The sequence below is a fragment of the Hippocampus zosterae genome, chromosome 21 (assembly GCF_025434085.1).
Source record: "Hippocampus zosterae strain Florida chromosome 21, ASM2543408v3, whole genome shotgun sequence".
Taxonomy (NCBI): Eukaryota; Metazoa; Chordata; class Actinopteri; order Syngnathiformes; family Syngnathidae; genus Hippocampus; species Hippocampus zosterae.
The window spans coordinates 3,691,751-3,713,920 of NC_067471.1; the positions used below are offsets into that span (position 1 = coordinate 3,691,751).

General features: G+C 43.5%; 4 protein-coding genes across 7 annotated transcripts; 2 read left to right on the forward strand and 2 right to left on the reverse strand.

Annotated features, from left to right (window-relative positions):
- Positions 1-248: 248 nt before the first annotated feature.
- On the forward strand, positions 249-2,543 carry ucmaa (upper zone of growth plate and cartilage matrix associated a). Its single transcript, XM_052055259.1, has 5 exons — positions 249-387; positions 844-894; positions 978-1,070; positions 1,269-1,367; positions 2,167-2,543. The coding sequence occupies exons 1-5, from the start codon at positions 330-332 to the stop codon at positions 2,253-2,255; spliced, it is 390 nt and encodes a 129-aa protein (XP_051911219.1). The 5' UTR covers positions 249-329; the 3' UTR covers positions 2,256-2,543.
- Positions 2,544-3,181: 638 nt separating this feature from the next.
- On the reverse strand, positions 3,182-12,150 carry mcm10 (minichromosome maintenance 10 replication initiation factor). 4 transcript variants are annotated; one of them, XM_052055228.1, is made up of 19 exons: positions 11,935-12,150; positions 11,709-11,750; positions 11,517-11,611; positions 11,179-11,439; positions 10,901-11,092; positions 10,609-10,749; positions 10,321-10,519; positions 10,063-10,228; positions 9,820-9,987; positions 9,479-9,595; positions 8,495-8,685; positions 8,317-8,411; positions 7,423-7,536; positions 6,879-7,343; positions 5,537-5,664; positions 4,361-4,474; positions 4,132-4,277; positions 3,505-3,547; positions 3,182-3,384 (listed from the first exon to the last, which is right to left on the reverse strand). In XM_052055228.1, the coding sequence occupies exons 3-19, from the start codon at positions 11,518-11,520 to the stop codon at positions 3,301-3,303; spliced, it is 2,628 nt and encodes an 875-aa protein (XP_051911188.1). In that variant the 5' UTR covers positions 11,521-11,611; positions 11,709-11,750; positions 11,935-12,150; the 3' UTR covers positions 3,182-3,300. The 4 variants fall into 4 exon arrangements, with proteins under 4 accessions (XP_051911188.1, XP_051911190.1, XP_051911187.1 ...); XM_052055230.1 differs by having other exon boundaries at positions 12,038-12,145; XM_052055227.1 differs by lacking the exon at positions 11,517-11,611 and having other exon boundaries at positions 12,038-12,150.
- Positions 12,151-12,310: 160 nt separating this feature from the next.
- On the forward strand, positions 12,311-14,765 carry carf (calcium responsive transcription factor). Its single transcript, XM_052055239.1, has 2 exons — positions 12,311-13,574; positions 13,635-14,765. The coding sequence occupies exons 1-2, from the start codon at positions 12,585-12,587 to the stop codon at positions 13,914-13,916; spliced, it is 1,272 nt and encodes a 423-aa protein (XP_051911199.1). The 5' UTR covers positions 12,311-12,584; the 3' UTR covers positions 13,917-14,765.
- Positions 14,147-21,840, reverse strand: optn (optineurin). The gene is made up of 13 exons (XM_052055232.1): positions 21,674-21,840; positions 20,665-20,789; positions 20,373-20,581; positions 20,011-20,172; positions 19,171-19,349; positions 18,504-18,600; positions 17,462-17,571; positions 17,230-17,379; positions 17,044-17,128; positions 16,274-16,432; positions 15,133-15,266; positions 14,799-14,872; positions 14,147-14,682 (listed from the first exon to the last, which is right to left on the reverse strand). Exons 2-13 carry the CDS (start codon positions 20,783-20,785, stop codon positions 14,570-14,572), a joined length of 1,593 nt encoding a protein of 530 aa, XP_051911192.1. The 5' UTR covers positions 20,786-20,789; positions 21,674-21,840; the 3' UTR covers positions 14,147-14,569.
- Positions 21,841-22,170: the final 330 nt, after the last annotated feature.

Consider the following 22,170-nt stretch of genomic DNA (forward strand, 5'->3'; position numbering starts at 1 on the left):
CTGCATTGTTTCGTTTCAACGCCGCTCGCGCCGGAAACAATAATTGGGCGGGGCAAAATTCACAGATCCCGATAGGTCCCACATGTACGTCACAAAATATCAGGAAACTCGGCAAATTCAAACAAAGGTGCGAAAGTATTCATAGTCCAGCTAAAACTGCAGCCCAGTTTTTTCATTTTAGACATTTCCAGTTCCTCCTCCCTCACTTTTGCTCCTCCCACTCTCACCCTCCCTCCCCTCGAGCATCCTTCTTACTTTTCTCCGCTCATCGGCCATCACTTAAGCGAGTGCCGGGAAGTTCTGTCCGCAGACTGTTTCTGCTCTCCAAGATGTCGCCGAGTCCGGTCTTCGCCCTGCCTTGCCTCACCGTCCTCCTCGTCCTCGCTTGTGAGTATCCTCCTGTTAGTGGGTTGTCTTTTTTTTTATGGTGGGGGGGGGGGGGGGGGGGGATCAGTCAGTTGAGGGATCAGAGCTGACTAAATATTTGGGAGGGAAAAAATAATTTCTTACCTTCCAAGATGCATTTCCGGCTTGATGGATATATTGATAAGAACTGATGACAAAAGTCAAAAAGGCCAATTTGTTCTTTATCATCCTTGAGCCACATGCTGCTACACCACGAGTCAAGACATATGATTACATAAAGCAGCCCGTTTTGACTCACCCCCCCAAAGAAAAAATACATGCACAGCACCAACGTGCATCGTTTACCAACTTTTAGAACACCATGGCGCATATTTTAAACTGCAAACATTTCATTGTTCTTCCTGTCACTATATGTCGCCGTCATAGATTGAGGAATAAAAATATACCACGTGGAGCAAGTAAATATTCTTTTCTTAGTTTCCAGTGTCGGGGAAAGTACCAACAACCCGAAACCAGCAAGCGTCAAAGGTGACACTCGCGAAATAGATCAAATGAGGATTTCCCCTGAACTGCGGCGAACCTTTTTACGTGCTGAACTCTGACCCCTGCAGAGGCCGCGCGACCAGTCTTCATGCCCGAGACGGACGCTGCTACTTTTTTCAAACGCCGCAGTCGCCGCTCTGTCAGATACTACGAGCAGCTGGGTGAGTCGTTAATACTGAGGACGACTAAATATGGGGAAAGCAAAATATGAGGAATATCAGGGATGGCTGCTAAGTCAATCAAGTATTGTGTCAGACAATGGAAGCCTCTTGAATATTCATCACAAGCTTGCAGAAGGATTCACGGGATCGTGCGGAGCGGGCAACCTATCATATCGGTTTCCCGGTTGTTTTTCACAGCCGAGCAGCGGATGCATCGGGCCAACTCGGAGCGCCGCAGAGAGCACAACGAGGAGCAACGCAACGAGTACGAGAACTACGCTGAAGAGGATCGGACCGGTAAACGCTGACACGTTGCAGAAGTGCGAGAGATCGCCATCGAGGTCTCAGATTGGGAGTCAAGTTGGGAACATACAAGAGCAAAACGTTGACGTAATAATTGATATTGTGTCTTGTTATGCTTAGGAATTTATTGTCTGTGATTGTTAACTCATTCAGTACCAGCCAATTCTTGACCAAGTCTGAAAAGACGTTTAAAAACGTCTTTGGGAGTGAATGAGTTCAAAACGAAAAACAAAAATGACCTGAGAAGAGGACCTTGGAAAAAATTAATCCGGTGAATTCGCAAAATACCTCAGTTAGCCTACTTAGCCTTTAGCATGTACCGTAGTAGTAAAGTAACGTTAAACTTCGGTTTTGGAACGTCTCTGTTCTCGACCAAATCGTTTTTCGACCAGAACATTCGAGATTTTTACGCATCGGATTACGACCGAAAACCGGTTTTCGACTAAATTGAGCAAACCCGAATACGCCACTTGACTCCTCTCGGCTTCCTTACACGAGGAAGTGACGCTTCTTCGTGTAACGTTCATTGTAGGCAATCTTGACTGTTTTTATTTTATTTCTGCATAGCGCATTAACCCCTAATCACGGGCTAATAAAATAGTTTTGGATTTCGAACAAAACACTTTTCGAATGGATTATGGTCGAAAACCGAGGAATATCACACTATATTTTTCAATCGTTTTCCTTTTTTGTATATCATACGGTGTATATGCTCACAACTTGATTTTTTTGCATTACGTCGCCGCCGGGTTGGACTAATTTGAACGTTTTCCCTCCCTTTGAAATGCAACAGAGCAACGGGAAAGAACGAGGGAGAAACAAGAGCAAGTCCGAGAGTACAACTATGACGGCCGCTACCCTCGATATCACTGGTTCCACTAAAGTGCGCTCAAAGCCAAAGTGAAGCGTGTGTTTTAACCCTTTCAGGTACGGCGGTCACTACAGTGGACGGCCTTATGACGTCATCGGGTTACGGAGTGCACGGAAGGGTTAATATAGCTTAAAATTTAAAGAACAAACCCATAACCAGTTTTCTGCTTTCTGTATCCTTTTTTTTTTTTTACATTGTACACAGCCCAAAAAATAAAGGAAAGACTACGTAACGCATGCACGTTTTAACTGCTTTTTCCCATGCATGAACAAGCTTAATAAAAGTTGCCATAATTGTTAGCCGGAGGCATTTGTTACAATTACTTAAATGTCGACTTTCGCAATGCACTCGATTTTCCCGAGAGAGAAAGCGGCTTCAATTGACTTTTGATGTAACCGGCGGCGTGACCAAGATGAGTTTCCTGGATAGTTATGCGGCGCTGATGTATTTGCCACACGCCGTAAAGGAATTCGGAGCGTTCAAAATGGAAGGCAGGGTAGGACGGAATAAAAGCGAAGAAGAGGAGGCGAAGGCTGCGCAAGTCATCAGGCTGAAATAATTTCCAGATCGGAAAAGTCAAGACGCACAAATGCCAAAAAGCACGCTGTAAAATTGCTTGAAGCTGATGTTGTCCTATTAAAAAAAAAAAAAAAAGGTACCACCTGAGACTTTGAGGCTGGCGTGAGCCCCAACACCTGGAGAAGATTAAAGATTTATTTTTGTTTGTCTTCACAAAGAAGATGAGAATCACATTTCATGTGCTTGTAGAGGGAAAAGTGATTAACTCGCTCTCTCAAGCCAGCTCCTGAATTCTTGCTCTCTACTGTCACAAAGGTTATCGTCAAATATTTGCTTGTGCCTTTCTGTATTAGTGAAAGAATCTTCGTCTCCGCTCAAAATGCATGCGAGATGAACGGAAGCGCAGATGTGTCCCGAGATGTGTCAATCATCACTTTAATTTCCTCCAAATGTCATGTTGGTCTCCATGATCAGTTACTAAAACAGAATTAAAATTCTTAAAATTAAAAAAAAATCATAATAGGAGTAAACTGGGTTCTACTTTAAGCTGTTGAGGAACTTTGCATGCTCTTCCCCTCGCGGCTTCAGAAGCTCCCCGCCGATCTTTGGTCCCGTTTTCTCCTGCCAGAGACGAGAAGAAGCAGTTTTCATCTCCTCAAAATGCAGACGCAAGAAAATGGAAAGCGTCGAAAAGGACTTTACGATAACGAAGCGTTTCAATGAACCGGGAAGAACTTTTACCTTCAGCATTCCATCGCGCTGCCATTTAAAGAGACCGCAGTTGCTGAAAAAGTCAAAGAAGTAAGAAGTTAAAATTTCAATACAGGAGGGCGTTTTTGCCCCCATCCCTCCTAAAACACAATCTAAGAATAAGAAAACCTTTATTTGTCTCACAATGGAGAAATTTGCAATCTACAGCAGCAAAATTGGGGGAAAGAAAGTAGAAAAAGCAAACAAAGTATTTGCATGCACAAAATAAATGTAGAAAAAAAAATACATGACTCATTCACTCCCAAAGACGTTATTAAATGTCTTTTCTGGCTTGGTCCAAAATTGGCTGGTACTGAATGAGTTAAAATAAAACCTCAACCCACACAAAAAATACTCTCCTTTGCAAGTGAAAAAAAAATAATATTTCAAACACTGCACCCCCCTGACCGAAATGCTTTTCCCCCCCGTTTAACACCGCACATACCTCTGGTCAAAAACGTCACGGTTGCCATCATAGCCCTTCCATTGTCTTGTTCAAAATTTTTAAAACGGGTTATTTTCTTCAAGAAAAAAAAAGTGGCTAGATGCAACTGTTGATTCGTCGGCAGCCATTTTATTCGCGTCGCAAAAAGAAACGACGAGCCGCGGTGCCCTTACCTGCAGTGCTTGTGCGGCAGCCTGTCGAGGGCAATGGCTCTCTGCCCGCACGGACACTTGAAGAAACGTTTGACGGCGTCGTGCCAGCGCAACGGGTGATTCTCACCCACGCAGCGATCCGCCGGTTTAAAGTAGGTGTAGTTACACTAAAAAGGCAAAAGGTGACAGGAACTGGTAAAGCTGCAGCTCCGAGTTGTTCTGATTCAACGTAGGAAGTTACGGGAATGACCTTTTGACAGGAAACGGCACGACACTTCATCTCGCGGATGCCCTTCATTTTCTCCTCCATCTGCTCCTTCTTCACCAGCGGATCAAAGTATTGCTCCTGCAACTGATACTCGGCCTGGGAGGGGTCAAAAGAAAAAAAAAAACAACAACAAACATATTGAAGTTAGATGAGACACCAAACAAAAGAGAGGAAACTATTTGCGCAGGTCGAAGAGCTGGCGGGCTAACTGAAGTGCCGCGGAGTTATTTGAAATTTCGAAATGCGGGAGGTGAGACTTGAAGTCAGGACAGGGCTGAATTTGTTCAAAATGTAAGAATGAGGTCAATATGAAAAAAAATACAGATATGTCTATTTGAGAATGTGTTAGGTCAAATGGAAAAAGTTTGGGTCTTTGCAAAAAGTTTGCATCCTTTCGGGGTGAGCAGTTTGAATTTGGAATGACTCGATAAACATGTAAAATATTTTAATATTAATTTTGGGAATGTTGAAATAGCCCAATATCAGCATCTTGAAACCCTTTCAGGGACAGCGGCCGCTACAGTGGACGGCTTGTCATGTGATCAGGTGACAGGGTGCGTGAAAGGGTTAAATAAGATGAGCCGTTGAAAGCAGGTGCGTAAGTCATTTTTGTCGCGGGACACTTTTGGGGTTACGTGATGACAGTGCAACTAACGGAAACGTTATTCATTCCACATGACAGTTTGACTTTGCGGTACAGATTTTAACAAGGATCATGGAAGTTGGCACGCATGATTTGCTTTCGTGGGCCACATCGAATGATGTGATGGACCAGATCTGGCCCCCGGGCCTCGAGTTTGACACCAGTGGTTTAAAGTTGGTCAAAGAAAACGTGGACGCTTGAATATATTTATGTCAAATGTCTGCATTCTATCGAGAATGGTTTTCGTGGAAAATGTGAAAAAAGGGGGAAAAATGCGGGTGTTTGGAATGCTTGAATACGGCTGCGAGTTGACGACTTTGAAGTTGGAATGTGAAAAATGAAAACGTTTTTTTATTAATGCCTCACTCACTTGACAGTTTCTTGTGAAAAATTCTCTGAATAGTTTCCGATCGGTTGAGAAACGTGGGGCGGGGGAAAAAAAATGAATGAATGCGCTTCAGTACGACACGTCAAACCTCCGTGCGGCCACACGGGTGTCTTCACGCGCATCGTACCGCCTGCAGGACGGCTCCGTGCAGAGATGTGGCGGCGAGGATCTTTTGAAACTCCTCCGACTGAATATAGTGGAGTTCATCTCGCTTCTTCTTCTCAGCCGGCTCCGCGTCGCCACCCCCGCGCTCGGCTGCACGGAAAAAGCAAGCAAGTTTAAGACGACGTTTATGCGGCAAGATGCCAGCCGGGCCCCCGAGGTCTGCTGGAAGTGTCATGAAGAGGCAGAGACGGTCTCCAATTAAACTCCAGGACTAGTCGTTCCCACAGAGCAGAGAGAATATGTGGCTAGAAATATTATTGGATGCTGTTTGTATGCTTTGCTGCTCCGCGTTTGCTGAAATATCAGTTGCTTGAAGATTTTTGATTCACGCCGCGTCTAACCGTTAGCCTCACTACGCTGTTTCATGTTAGCAGTTAGCTTCGTCGAAATAACAGGTTTTGTTCAATACCCTTTTATGTGCCTGATTCATGGTAAACTTTAAGCCCCCCGTGACTGACAAACGAACAGATCAAAGCGAGCGCATTTTGCCGCTTATTTGAAGAACCGCGCGAGCGAGAGAGCGAGGCGCGACGGAATACTGAAAAAAAAGTTTGTCTGAATAAATTAAAGTGCATTTCGAATCAGTCTCAATGTGCTGAAAGTGCGGTGCAAATGTTTTTAGCTTTGATTTTTTTTAATTCAATCATTATCGATTTCTTTATTTTTTTTTAAATGTCATTAAAATTAAATCAAGTGTTCAATTCGATTACATTAATGGAGTCTGGGAAATATATATATAGATATTTTTGGGGGTAATTTTAATTTTATTTTTAAATGTCAGTCAAAATTAAATCGGGTTTACTCTTCTGTCTAAATGACATTTGAAGATTTTTTTTTTTAAACAAATGATGCTGAAAAGCAATTATAAGTAAATTTAAACGAGATTATTGTTGTTATTATCCATACATCCATTTTCTGATACGCTTATCCTCACAAGGGTCGCGGTGGGTGCTGGAGCCTATCCCAGCCGTCTTCGGGCAGTAGGCGGGGGACACCGTGAACCAGCCAATCGCAGGGCACGCAGAGTCGAACAACCATTTGCGCTCACACTCGCATCTCAGGACAATTTAGAGTGTTCAATCAGCCTGCCATGGACGTTTTTGGAATGTGGGAGGAAACCGGAATACCCGGAGAAAATCCACGAAGGCCCGGGGAGAACATGAAAACTCCACACAGGAGCTGGAATTGAACCCGCTACCTCTGCACTGTGAGGTTGACGCACTAACCACTGGACTACCGGGCCGCCCTGTTGTTCTGTATATTTTTGAATGAACCGAAACAGGTGTTCATTGGAGTATGGGTACCGTCAGGAGAGGTGAGACTCTTCTCCACACGGGCGCTGATCTCGCTATCGCTCGTCCTCTTCCTCTTGACAGCGTTGGGGTCTTCCTTCTCCAAAGCCATCCCCTTCGCTCTCAACTTTTTCAGAGCCGCCAGCTTGGCGGACGAGAGGCTATGAGCGGCGGTGGCGGCCGGCGCGGGAAGCGGACTGGCGTCGAAGAAGAGGACGTCCTCGCCCTTTGAGAAGCCTCGGCCCAGTGTCGGGGTTTGCGGCGTGGCGGGACTTTGGCCGGTCTTGGGGACGCCGACAGCCGCTTTAGGGGATGCCGGTAAAGAGGGCGTGGTTGATTTTGGCACCTGCGCCGCCTGGGATCCCACCGCCCTTCGTTGGCGATTGAGCAGGAACTCCCTCTGCTTCTGTTTCTGCTGCTTTAGAAGGTCTGAAGCGGAGACGGACTGAAAAGGAGCGGCTTGTGGGTCTGTGGAGACTGACGGGCAAGACCAAAAAAAAAAAACTCAGTGGGTTGAGCACACAGGTTCGGACGCAATTGGTCTGGGGTTGCGTACCTGATGCCCGTCCCTGTGTCAGGTGCTTCTTTAGCTGCAGGGCTCCCGGCGACGGCACTGACATCAAACTTTTGAACTCATCGGAACAATTTGAAACTTCTCCAGACTTCAGAGCTACAAAAAGAAAAGAAATACCGTATTGGCCCGAATATAAGAGGGACCTGATTATAAGACGACCCCCTCTTTTTCAAGACGGAATGTGAAAAAAAAGACTTTTTGAACACCAAATTAATTTTGATACAGAAAATAATTACAGTACATCTGAAACAAATGATTATAACATTATATTTGAAAGAAAAAGCATGTTATTTTGCCTCATTCAAATCTTAATATCTGAACATTTAAATATGTAAACTAAAGTGCAATCACATTCGTAAATGAATGGCTTCTGGTTTTTGAAATGGAAATTCCATCATAACTTCTCCTCAGCTGCCGTTAACCTGGCCAATCTTCGACCGACTTTTCTCCAGATTATCGCTACGTTTCTCCCTTTGCTGTTATCTCTTCTATTATTTTCTTCTCTTTTCTTTCTTACCGCTATTATTTATTGTTATTCTTCGTGACAAGGGTTCACTTTGGCCTGGGGAGTCAAGTTCAGCATTCGCTTCAATGGTATCTGGCGCCATCTAGCGTCGTCAATGGATATAACATCTAGGCCCCGAATATAAGACGACCCCCACTTTTTCATTCTTATTTCAATGCAAAAAAACACCGTCTTATATTCGGAACAATACGGTAACTTCTCAAAATGACAGTCTCGCTCGTTCCAAATTTCTTTTGCTTTATAATTTTTTTTCTTCCCAAATTTGTAAATGCTCACACAAGCCCATGGAAGAGCTTCCATGAAGTGGCGATTGACGACATGTATTTCCCGAAAGCCGCGGCCAACCTTACCGAGCATTTTCGCCTGAAGGATGTGACGAGCGGAACCTTTCACAAAGAGCTTGTCCAGAGTTGTCTGTCCATTTTTTTTCACTTTGGACGCGGATCTGCATATGGCAATATGGATGCAATTAGGAAAATGTCTTGGAAATGTCAAGTTTGAAGAGCGGAAGCCATCGTCCTGACTCACAGCGAGGCAGCGCAGGCGGCCGACGAGACGCCGCCGTAGTGGAAGCCGTCCTGACAGATGCGCTCCCTGAGGCTGACGCCCTTCACCTTGTTGGGCGCCTTTCCGGAGAACGACGACTGCAGCTCGGACCGCTTGGAGCTCATTTTCTTGTACTGGGCCTTGACGTGATATTGGCAGTACTGGCATTCGTACTGGACACACGGAAGAAAGACTACATATGGAATAGCCGATTTGAAAAGTCAAATCAGTTTGACTGCAAGATGTATATTGAATGTCATTCTGAATGAATCACACATTCATTGACTTATAGGGCCCTTAAAAAAAAGTTTGTTACCTCGTGCTGTACATCAAGTCACACCTCAAACACAATAAATACAATTCAAATATAAATATAATAATTAAAAAATAAATAAAAATGACATCTTTTCAATTCATTCTTGTTCTTATGTATTTATTAAATGAATTTTATTTACACGGTAAATTGATTCAACAAGAATTCTCTATAAAACTCAATAAGACATTTGCGTGTGAAATTGTGTTTTATTCGTAAAAGATTTATCATTGTCATTCGAAACAATTATTTTATAACATGAGTGAAACAGTCTAAAAAATATACAAAATGGGTCATTTTAACCGTAAAGTTCCACATGAACTACTTCAATAGTAGAATTAACCATTTATCTTTTTAAATAAAATAAACAATAAATAAATATCACTTTGTGATTATCGAAACTTATTTTCCAATTTTTATTTCATTAATTACAATTATTTCATTTTGCATATTATTGAGTGAGTAATGAATTGAAAAGGAAGAGTAACAGTTTTAGTGGGGGGCGATTGTCTAAATATTTCCAAGACATATTTCAGGACTACCGGTTAAAGTTTATGCTGAGTGAACCCGGTTACAAAATGAGCAGAATTGACCAGACCTTGTCAACAGCTTTTTGCAGATTTGGCAAAAGGGCCACGGATGGGCAACGTTACCATGTTGACAAGCTGAGAGCAGGGATCGCCGTTTTTCTTCATGGCTTTGCACGTGCCGTAATCTTGTGCTTCACCCATCAGCAACACCTTCTGCGGGTGGTCCACTGTCAAACTGACCTGCGCGTTATAATAGACAAGCTTTTTAAACCTTTTCAAGCACCCTCGAACGTGATAACATGATAAACTGTCCACTGTAGTGGCCACTGAACCTCAAAAGTTCCAACAGTTGCCATGTTATTAACTCATTCACTCCCAAAGACGTTTTTAACCGTCTTTTCAGACTTGGTCCAGAATTGGCTGATACTGAATGAGTTAAAAAGTTTGCGACCGTTTGCGCTTACCCCGTCATAGCCGTCCCTTTGTTTCATGGGGTTGGGGTTGAGAATTCCGATAACGGTACCCGTTTCGGTCTTCCAATGCTCCTTGTGGACGTCGCCGAACAGGAAGAGGGACACGAACACATCCAGGTTGTGGAGGTCATTCAACTTCCAGATGCTAAAGGTTTTTCCCTTCATAGGCAGAGACGTTTTTTAAAAATATCGAACACATCTGGGAATCTAATCTCAGTAGCGGTCGATATTTACGCTGCTGCTGCTCTGCGGTGTTGCTTTGCTGACCAGCACGCCAAACGTCACCCAGTCGCTGTCCTCCAGCTTCTCGCGTTGCAGGCGGTCCGGCACCTGTGACAGGCGGATCAGGCGGCGGTCAGCCATCTTGCGGTCCATGTCGCTGGATGAAACGCGTGGCTTCCTGCAAACGTACGCAAACCATCCGACTTTAAAGCTGAAGTTTTCAAAGAACTTTGAATGTGCCTAATTGAGGCTTTCCAAAAAGGTTCCGACCTGAGCCGCAATCCAGAATATTTCTCCATAGCCACGTCTTTAGGAAGCGAGTCAAGCTTAAGCGATTCCGATGACGTAGTCGAGCAGGGTCTGCTCTGGAAGGTTGCAGACTGGCGGTGAGGAGTGGCCGCCTTGCTTGTGCTTTCCACGGGCAGGAAAGAGCTTCCCATCTTAATCTCCACCAATGGTACTCTGTCTTCTGATTTAAAAAAAAAAACTAATAAAATTACCCAGCGATAAATGAGCCATTCAAATGATAAGATATTCAATCATGTGATGCGTTTTTACGTGGTGGAGTGCTGGGTTTGCTTTGGTGGGCTACTCTGGGTTTGCGTTTCAAAGAGTCAGCGGTGCTCAGCTCGGATATAAAGTCAGAGGACTCCTGCACCTTCTGACTTCCTGTTTTGACCGCACTGGCCGTTGAAGTCACTGATATGAAAGTGAAACAGGCCGTCATGACAATGAACATGTTTTTTGTCCTTTCGCACATCAGCAAGTATGACAATGAATTGTGAGATTGCAGGAGAACACGACACTATATTAGTAGATTTTGTAATCGAATTAAGATTTTTTTTTTTACCTGACTGGCTATTTGTCTTCTGTGTCACAACCGCTGGGATACGGTTGTGGGCGCCCTGGGCGGGAAGTGACGATTTCGGAGAGGGTAAGTTATCTGACGGTCTCGCCTTGGGAGAGGAGCAGGAAGCACTCTGGCTTGCCTCCAACTGCTTCTGCAATGCCTGCATTTTCTCCTGCATTAATTTCAACTCCTCTGGACACGATAGAAGGGTAAAACAATTTTAATCAGTAAAACATCAACTTAAGGTATGTTCCATGAGAAAGGACGCAAATATAAACCTTGCAGCTCCTCTTGGGACCTGTTGAGACTCTCACTGGCTTCGCTTTTATTTTCTTGAGCCACTTGCTCTTCTTTTCTAATATCATCTACATCTCCAAAAAGCTCGGTCAATTCATCCTCGGGCTCCACATCTCGTCCTTCCTGATCCTCGTCGTCATTGTCAAACAGGTCATCAAAGTCATCGGCCTGCTGCTGTTGCTCCTCTCCACGGCCCTCATTCTCGGCCATTAAGGCTGTCAAAATGCCCAGATCATCTTCACCTGGACAGAGAGTAAATGAATTGACTTTTCAACACACTATTAAGGAGTTCGACATCCATTTACAAGGCCACTTGTACTCATTAACGTCAAAGGTGAACTGCAGCCTATCTAGGTTGTCTTTGGATGAGCCTTGTGGTGGTGGCCCGCCAATAGCAGACATTCTCATTCACACCTACGGACAATTTAGAGGCTTAAATGAACCTGACACGAAAGTTTTTGTAATGTGGAGCAAGCTGGGGGGTAAAAAAAAAGCCGAATAAAATACTTACAATCCATTATAGAGCAGAGTCCACCCGAGTACGGCCGCCAAGCTACACAATAAGATTCAGAGTGTCGGTTAACATTACATATTCAGGACAAAGCACATTTTGCATTTTACAAACCACCATTAGGAAAGGGGCGTGAATAATATGAATAGTTACAAAATGGCCGGTAGACTGAATTCAATAAACAGTACAAACTAAGAATGCATTAGAGTTAGAACGGCCAATTTACCATCGATGGGCCAAATTCAGTTTGTGTGTCTTCTATATTATTCAAACGAATCCAAACGCACTTAGTTCCTGTATTTTAAGATCAGTTATTCAGAAATACGTACAAATATGAGTGTTTATTCGTTTAACTAAGCATATCTTGGTTGCTATTCTTTCAAATGCGAGGGAGAAAATCCAAACTGGCGCTAAGCGGAGGACCCCGTTGTTGTCAAAATCTTTTTAGGTGCCTCAAATGTGCCTGACGAGAATAGTCTCTCTCAACTTTCGATTTACTTCTTGGTCAGTGTTTTTTTTCTAATGTGAAGAAAGAACGTAAATTAAGGTAAGTGAATTGGGGCCGGGGCATATTTTATCAGTATTTTTTCCCGCAATAGAAAAAGCTTCACGCACTGTATTGCGATCTTGATACGCTGTTGAACTTCGATAAACATCCGAATTCAAGATTTTTTTCTTAGAGTGAGGCGTTCGTGAGGAAATATATGAGTAAGAATTGACTTAAGGCGCGAAGAAGAGTGACGTAAAATAGCTTTAAAAACGGATTTTCACGTTCACCTAAATGAGTCAGGGAAGCATGTAAGGTCACCAATCGAAGAACGATGGGAAAAGATCGAGAGTTAACGTAAAGCTGCAACACTGTTATTTCATCACAGGATGGAGGAAAGCGACGACGACCCGGTTCTCGGTGTTGTCAAGTGGGAGAATTTTCTTCAGGACTACAGCAAAGATGGGGACTACATTCATGGCTTTGTGACTACTGAATCAAGCGTAGACAATGTCCTGGAACTGTACAGAAAAGCTACCAAAACAACATTCTGCACCCGCCGGTCTTCATCCCTGCAAGTGGATCCGCTCAAGTCCAAGAATAAGAAGTTCTGCACTCGCTCATTTGTTTTCTGCAGGACCATCAGCCCACGCATCGCCGATGATGGAGTTCCCTTCACGTATGGTGGCATGAAGATACTGGAGTGCCAATATGGACCTAAAAGGGAGCATAGAAGAAAGAGTGATATAGAAAGCACGTGTTCTAATGAGAATATGAGAAGCAATCATGAAAACATGGAATCCTGTGGACTGAAGAGGCCCAAAAAGAGACTTTCCGCTGGAGTCACCAAAAAGAAAGGATGCCAGGCCAAAATCTCAGTTTGGCACATCTGCAGGTTACCAGAGTACGTTGTGACGGCAAAGAGGAGTGTGACAATTTGGCAAACCAAAGCCAAAGAGAGGCTGCTGCAAGACTTGGAGGAAGGGAAGGAAGTGACAAAGGAAAGCCGGTTTTACATCAGTTTTCCTCTCCGGCGAGCCCACACCGAACATTTGTCGTGCGGCCAAACTGAAGCCCAACCGCTCCACCCGCAGATCATCCAGTGGATCGAGCAACTCGTCGATCAAGGCATCACCACCACAAGGGACGTTCAGGCGGTCCTCCAGCACAACGTTCAAACCAAAATGTCTGACGGCGTGGCACCGGATGAGCAGCATCGGGCGTATTATCCCACGCTCAAGGACATAGCAAATCACGTCTATAAAGCCAAAGTGAAACGGCAAGCCGTGAACGAGGCAAAAAGCGATGACATCACAACAACCCTCATGTTACTCGATGCATCACGCAGCCTTACCGAAGACGCTCATCATTCCCACCACGTAAGTGAAACGATCCGAATTGAGTGTGCAAATCCATTTCATACACTCGTTGCCCGACAGGCGGCGAGCTACTCCGATGAAGCTGTTTGGAAAGTAAGAACGGAGCTACATGAAGAACTCAACGCCATGTGGGTGTCGTCCACTAACTGCACCGACGCGGCCCCGCTGGCTGAGCTCAAGGCGGCCATCAAGGCTCTCCACGACCAATTTGTTGCGAACGTCGCGGAGCTGAGACACACACCAAAGCATCAAGAAGAAAGCGCGGCCACGTCCGCTTTGTCACCGGCAAAGATGGCGAGAGTGGACAGTAATTTATACGCTTACTTGACTCTGCAAGACTAAAACAAAATGTCTTGCTGTTCCTGGATTTGTTCGTGCCTTTTTTTTTTACCTTTTGTGACAGATGAGCTCTATGTTGGAGTAAGCTTTCACAAGTCCAGGAAATCCTTGACAAGAACGCTTTTGTAACACCGTGTTGCATTTTTTTTTTTGTACTTTGCCAGTTTGTGACGAGATCAAGTCATTTTGAAAAGCACTAACTGGTTCTGACACTTGACAATGAAACAATGCTCTGACCTGATTACAGTTTAATTAAATTTAAAGAACAATGCGAGTCACCTTATACTTTGCAGCAGTAGTGTGGCGGTTCATTTCAACAAGTTTTCATGGTATGAAATTCCTCAAATTATATACATCTGTGCTTGTCATAGAATATATGTGATGACACAATTTGGAGGAGGGGGCCGGGGGGGAACCCAACACAAGAATACAAAAGCCCCCAATTTACAGCTTTAAATTATTTTAACTTTTGGTCATTCCTCAGCTTGCCTCGACTCACATAATCAAACCCCGTGATACCATCAAACCTGAAAAAAAAAAGGGGGATATCGACTCTTCGTCACAAGAGAGAGTACAGGTAGGTACAACCAGAAGGAAGACTCCGATTATAAAGTGCAAATACGGCGAATGCTATTAACAACAAAAGGGGGTGGGGGCTAGTTGATGCAGTCCATGATGTGAATCTGCAGGGAGTCCATATCTGGCAGGATTTCGTTGCACTTTGGACAGACGTGTTCAGGAATACTGCCCTGTTGTTGCCAGTCAGTGCCTGCGAGACAGAAAAAAAACTGCTGAGTGGACAGTATTTATTCCCAGTCTGTTTGTTTTAAGCATCACATGCATGGACAAGAATTTTTTTTTTTTTAAAAAAGCAAAGACACAGACCTCTTGAAACTAAAGCTGGCCCGTGTGCATTTGCATTAGACACATGTCTCCTTTGCATGTCGCCTAATTTATGCCTGTAGAGAGAAAATAATGAAACATCGCCGTTACCTTTACGTTGCCCTTTGCAATGAACAAATGACTCATGAGCATATTTAGCGATGCATTACAAGGAATTTTTGGGACACTTTGACGGTGTTGCTTCTTGCGTACCCTTCTCGCGGTCACAAAATGTTTTTTTTTTGTTTCAATGGTAAGTGACTTGGATTTCATTTCCTGCCAATAGTCACTTTGCTACCTACAGTTACAGTGCATTTTTTTTTGTCTTTTGGCATACCGGCTCATCTCCTCCTGCAGATGGTTGTTCTGTTTCTTCACGTACTCCAGCTGAACAGACAGGCGCTCCCTCTCCTCGTGTAATTTCTCCCTCGCCGCCCGCTCCGCGTAGAAATCTGAGCAGTAGACTTCGGCCTGCGGAGAGAAAGGGCGCGCAAACAATTAGTCATCCGCCATTGTATGTCACTTAAGAGCAGGGCAAACATTTATTCTGCTCATGGGCCACATCTGATTTGGAATCAAGATGGGTGTGGTCAAAAAGATGAGGTCATAAAGGAACAAAGTGGAAGGAAATATTTCCCGCATTGTTGATTGTATTATTCGTCATTTAATTCTACTTCACTCGGCAATAGGCTTACACATTTTTGTGTGATATCAAACAGCTGATTTGATTTTTTTTAATGCGCAGTTTGTTTCCATGTAATTATCTTACTTAAAAAGCCAATTATGTAATAAAATACTAAAATTCCACAGTATTTCACACGTTTCTTCTTGTGTACATTTAAAAATTAATAATACAAATATTTCATTCGCACCTAAGTTCATCATTCACAATTAAAAATTGCCCCTGCTTAATAATTTACTAATAAAATTGTTTTAGTAACATTTTTGTTTTATGTAAAATTGTTCGATTTAATCACCAAATAATGTCATTTCAATTCGTCACTTTTATAATTGTCAAATTATTTAACAATACGTCTTATTTAAATAGCATTTTGTATTCCATGCAAAAACAAATTAATCCATGCACATTTTTCATTTCTTTGCAATTTATATAATTTTAAAATAGCCATTATCTTATAAAATATTTGAAAAATGAATGCAAAAAAATGAGTGACCAATAATGAATGCTCAATTTATTTCGTATTAGATTAATAATTATAACCAAATAATTGACAAAAAAATATTGTAACAGTTTGCTTTTTACAATAAATCAATATAGTAAAAAGTTCCCAATATTTCCTCTGATAAATTATTTTGTAAATTACTTCAACTATATTTATGGGGAATAAATGTATTTTATTATTACAAAAAATATATTTCTTTATTTTATTAGTACAACTGCTACAGGACTCTTACGAAGTTTAAAAAATATGACCTGTGGACTGCTTTCAAGGGCCACTTAGTTGAACTGCGCCTACCTGTGCCTCTAAGACAGAGATGGTCTCCAGCTCCTTCTCCTTCTCGAAAAGCTCCTGCTTCAAGCTGTCAATGTGCTCCTGCTTGGTTGCCAGGGCCTTCTCGGCGACGCTCAGCTGATCTTGAAGATCGTCCACCACCTCCTTGTCCACCAGCTCAGCCTGCAATCGTTGCAGTGATTTGACGGGTGAAAACCCCCCGCGAAGGCTGTCATGAATTCCGTTTTCTTGGGCTAGTTCTCATCTGGCTCACTGGTAAGATGGGAAGACTATCCACGCAAACGACATATAGACAAGGATTCAAACCTTTTGAAACTCTAGAGTTTCAAAAGGTTTGTGGGGCCAGGGGAAAAAATTAAGTGATGGGTTCGATTCCGGCTCCAGCCTTGGAATCTCCTGCGTGGGTTTTCTTCGGGTATTCCATGCATGGTAGGTTCATGGTAGGTCCTCTAAATTGTCCCGAAAGTGTGATTGTGCCTGTGAATGCCCGTTTGTCTATTTGTTACCGGGCTCGATTCCAGCTCCGCCCTCCCTGTGTGGAGTGTGCATATTCTCCCTGTGCCTGTGTGGGTTTTCTCCGGGTACTCCGGTTTCCTCCCACATTCCAAAAACATGCATGGTAGGCTGACTGAATACTCAAAATCGTCCCGAGCTGTGATTGTGAGAGCGGACGGTTGTGTGTGCCCTGGGATCAGTTAGCAACCGGTTCAGGGTGCCCCCCGCAGACAAATACATACCAGTGAAAAATGTTTCTTTATATAGACACACATTACCTCTCTCCTCTTCTTCTCCTCCTGCAACTCATTGTAGTCCTCAAACAATTTCGTGTAGGCGTCCTTCAGCTGGGCCAGGTTGGTCCTGAGGATGAACCCGGCATGCAATCAGTCAAGCTCTCCGATTTGAATGACAGGTGACTCAATGTCGACATGTTGTGACGTGAACAACGGGCGTTGACAGACCTCCCCTCCGCGACCTTCTTCTGCACCATTAAATTCTGCGCCTGCAGGCTGTCCAGTTGCAGCTTGAGCTGCTCATTCTGCGTTTTGACCGCCTGCGAGTCCGCCAGCAGGGCCTTCAGAGTGGCCACGTCGTTCTCCACCTCGCGGCAGCTAAGGAGAGAGCCGAGTCGGAACCATCGTGTGCCATCCCTTGAAAGTGAGCTTTCACTGACATAGGTAATGGTGAACAAACCGGTCCTGCAGGTTCTTCTTCATGCCTTCCGCGTCGTCCAGCTTGCTCTGGGCCTGCTGCAGCTCTTTAAACAGCATCGTCATCTGCGATTTGATAAACTCAGATGCCACCTGGAACGCAAGACAAACATTTGTGTTGACAGTTCAGAGGAGCCATTACCCGACCGCAGTGTGGTGAGATGTCATTCCGATGCGATGGCGTGATTCATTCTCGGTTAATTGGGCTGAAAATGTTTTCATGACAAAAGAATGGTCATCTATCTATGCCAGCCAGCGACATATCGTGATGAACCTGTGTACCTACCTGTTGCCTATGGGAACAGAATTTAAAGCTATTTCAGCTGTGCGCCCATTTTGCCGGGCTTTTCAGACAATAATAAAAAATAAACTGAAAAAAAAAGAAGGATATCAGTTTTGTGTTCGATTAACAGGCCCTGATTTTACACAGAGGAAGTACATTTAAATTGTCATTATTTCGGTATATACAGCTTGGGAGAAAAAGCTAACAAAAACATAAAATAATAATAATAATTCAAAACCGGTTTTAGAATTTTAACCATGTGTCATTTTCTGCAACGATACTCTCTAAATGACAATACAGCAGAGCCCCAGTATTTGGATGACATGGTTTTCAAAAAATTTTCATCAAAATTTTGACTTGTTTTATTTTGTACTCTTTTTGTGTTACAAGGAAAATAAAAACCTGCGACTCAGCCATTAATTTCCTGGATTCGATGCATCTTCAAAGTCTTTGTAAAAGTGGTTCAACAACTGGCAAGGTGTATTCCACAATGGAAGCGTTCATTTCCTAAAAAAAATTCCAGTCTGCTATGCAAAACTCAAGCAACATCTGTGGAACATCCTGTCAAAAGCCAGACCTTCAAAGTAAAAGTGCACCTGAAAGTGCGGAGAAAATTTTTTGAAGGTCTGATTTTGACAGGATGTTATGCCGATATTGCAGCAGCTAGCCTCACTGTTGCAGTGTGTGGTCAATAAAAAGGGGAATTTACTTCAAGCCGCGCAAAAACATGTCCAGTAAATACCAGTGCCGTCTTTGAATGGTCTCTGGGCTCTTCTGTCATGTTGGTCTGTGTCGTTACTGTCACATGTTGGCTCCTCTTTTCCTCCATCGATTTGATCCTGTTAAAGAGTGCAAGATAGGTTGTGAAACAGCATCAAAAACACTGTACGTTTTTTTTTGGAGGGGGGGGGGTGGGCTTGCCGCTTCTTCAAAATGAGTTAATCATGGCCTGCAGATGAAGATTAAAGTGAAGTTTTTTTTCTTGATTTTTTTTGTACTAAGACCAAAGCAATAAAAACATTACATAGTACCAAAAAACTACATTGGAGTCAACTGAGGAGTTTCATGTTGTGCTTTGGCATGATCTTGTGGCATCTGAAGGGAATTTTGTGGTTATGCAGCAGGGCTAATAAAGAGGTTCATTTCTATCCCATGTTTCATTTTTAAACAAAATTATTATTTTTTAAATGCATTAACATATTAGATAACATTTTGTCGCAGGATTCATTAAAAATTGTAAAAATGTATTTTTCAGTTTTTTTCTTGCATGTTATAAGATATGAAGACATGAATTTTCATTCTTTAACATCAATATGACACAAATTTTAACTATTTGATTTCATTTCTTTTTTTTTTTTTGCCCTTCAAAATATGTTTTAAGTGCTCCAAATGAACGGCGTGCACTGTACATGTCAATCGTGGACTGCAGCTCAGCTTGCAGCTGCTCGGCTCGCTGGGTCTCGTTCCTGAGGGACTGCAGCAGGTGGCTGACGGTCACGTCGCTGTTGTCCAGACGGGACGCCATCATGCTCACATCGAGATGTTTGCCGCTCTCACCGGTGGCCTTCATGCTGAGGCTGCCTTCGTCCTGGAAAGACCCCCGGGTATCTCTTAATTATGTGAACCGCCAAGTACTCTTCAAGAGCTTTTTCTTTTTATTTTATTTTTGGTGGTGGCTGCTTTGATTTTGGTTCGGAGGAATGTCGGAGCTATTTGACTGTCGCCGCTGGACTGGTCCCGGGACGCCTGTGGTTTTTTTGCGCCTGCAATAGGCAGCATTTTTCACAACCCCGTTTTGTTTAGCAGAGATGCCGGCGCTGTTGGGCGGTCTGCGCCACTGTGCAGATGGGATGGTGTGAAAAGTGGCCGCTTGGAATTCAAACAGAATTACATGGAACGGGAGAAGAGAACCATTCTTTTTTTTTTTGTCATTGGATGCCTCAGCTACTTGTTTACTTTCAAACTTAGCTTGTAGCAGACGTGTGCGCATTTTGAGCATGACGTCTATGATCAACTGGTGGAAGGACATTTTGATTCTCTCCTCTTTCATCTAGAACCGCTTCAAACAAAGCGTAGGCAGGAAAGTGGTTAAGATTCCACAACTGTCCGTGTTTTTTGTTATGTATTGTGTTATATTATTTTGTTATTTTATGTAAACTGTTTTGTCAGGCTATTTGTTACAGCTGCAGCTATGTAAATAAAAATTGTTTTGTAAATATGGCGATGCTTTCAGGCTTTCTTCTCCTCACCGACACAGTGATGACCTGGATGAAGGAGTCCTCTGGCGAGTTCTGTTCGAGCTTCAGCTGCAGCTCGGAGTTAAGAGCCACCAGGTCGTTCTTCTCCGCCTGCAGTCGAGTGACCAGAGCACGCAAGGCGTCCATTTCGGCACTGTGACTGGAAGCTGCTACCTGGAAATGACATGTTTAATCCTCCTTACTAAAATTAGGATGAGTGTTCCCCACTGCCATGTTGGCGTTTATTATATGTGTCCCTGCTTTTTTTTTTAAACTGTGTAAATCCTGAGCGTAATGCCTTCGCATATGGGAAAGGAGAGCCAGAACGCGTTGTGGGACCAAACGGGGGTTGACCATATTACAAGTGCACTCACGTTTGAGACACCCAAAGCATTGATCGACTTTGATGCCGCCTCCAATTTCTCGTTCATCAACTCATTTTCAATTGCCAAGGCCTCAATCTGGACCCGGGCCTCCCCAAGCCTTCTCTCCAGGAAGACCCGCTCATCCCGCTGCTTCTCGCGCCACGTGCACAGCTCCTCGAAACGTTCTTTCATCGTCAGGTTGGTCTGACGCAGAGCCTCTGGGAGAAGGGGGAAAGAGCAGGTGAACTGGATGGTTTCATAACAACAACAGTAATATAATGAGTCCACAAGCTTCTCTCACCTTTCAGGTTGCGGTTTTCTTGGATAAGAATGTTCATCTGGCACAAGGCCTCCTCCGGTGTTCCCACCAAACTAGGGGAGCGGGAGATCTCCCCATTCATTATGGGGTCCTCAGATGCCATTACGCTGAGAGGAGGAATAAAAGACAAAACGTTTCTATTTATATTATCGAGAATGCTGTTTTGATTAGCGTTGCAAAGCCAGTTGACCCGCAAACTTTGAAAAGTCCAGTAACTTTGTAATCCTAGTTTCAAGTGACACTGTCATAGTATTGGTTTGACGGGTCATTGTTTTGTCTCGTATTTTGTGTTTTTTATTATTTCCCATACGGTTTATTCACTTATCTCTGTGAAAAGTAATTCCGTCTCTGAAGTGACTCAGGACTTGAGCATTGTGTAGTCTGTGAAAAGTAATTCCGTCTCTGAAGTGACTCAGGACTTGAGCATTGTGTAGCATCAAGGAAAACTGACAAGCTCTTTGAAATTACATCATTTCGTCGGCGGGTCACATGACAACTTATCAAGTCTTGAAGGTCCACATAACTCATCGACTCAATCGCTGCCTGATGAGTGTTTATACAGCAAATAAGGCTGAAGCGAGTGTTTTGTCCTCTCTCCTTCAGAAGAGATCTACTGTAAACTATAAAGCGCTCCCCGTACAAGCACACTCATGTAACAGTTTTTGTTGTCTTTTAAATTCATTTCTTGTTTACTCCGAGATGGTTTGATGTGTGTGGAGATTGTAAATGTAGCTTCAGTTTTGTTAGTTTCACAGAAACGCGTACGCATCTACTATTTCCACTATGTTGTATTTTTTTCCATAGCAGAGTCACAGAAGTCCATTCGGCACGATTGGAAGAGTAGATATCCGTTTCGGGAGAACCAAGTATTATACAATGCATCTACTTTCCGTTTCAGTCCGTAATAAACGACGAGCCAAGTTCGATTTCAAAGTCACTTATTTCGGCCAAACTGCGTCACAACGATAAATTAAACTTGTTTAAAACTGACCTCTTGTGGGATCCGGAAAGCAAAACTTGAACGTTCGTTTCGACCACAACTGAGCAACACTTGATATTAGGATATGAATTGGATTGTTGATGAACCTTGCAATGTCTGCTCCTGGTTTTAGGTGTACATCAAGTCTGCCACCGAAAACAAACACGCTTCTGGTTTGCGACTTCAAAATAAGGTAAAGCACGTCAACGACTCTAACTCATTGTGGGCCCTGAGGAAGTTGACGCCTTTTATTTTGAACAGAATTTTTGTCTCGTTTTCCTGGCAAAAGCTACGCGCACTTAACGAAATCCATTTCCTTGAAGTGACGTAGCAAAAAAAAGGATGTCAACTGCATCGACGAGACAGTTGGTCCTCGGTTTACGACGATCCCCAACCTCCTGTTCTTATGACTTTATTTATGCGTTGACATAGGTTAGTGATAGACTACGTGCACATTTTGATAACGTCGCCGTCGTTGAAACGGAACACCGTCGTAAACCGAGGACCTC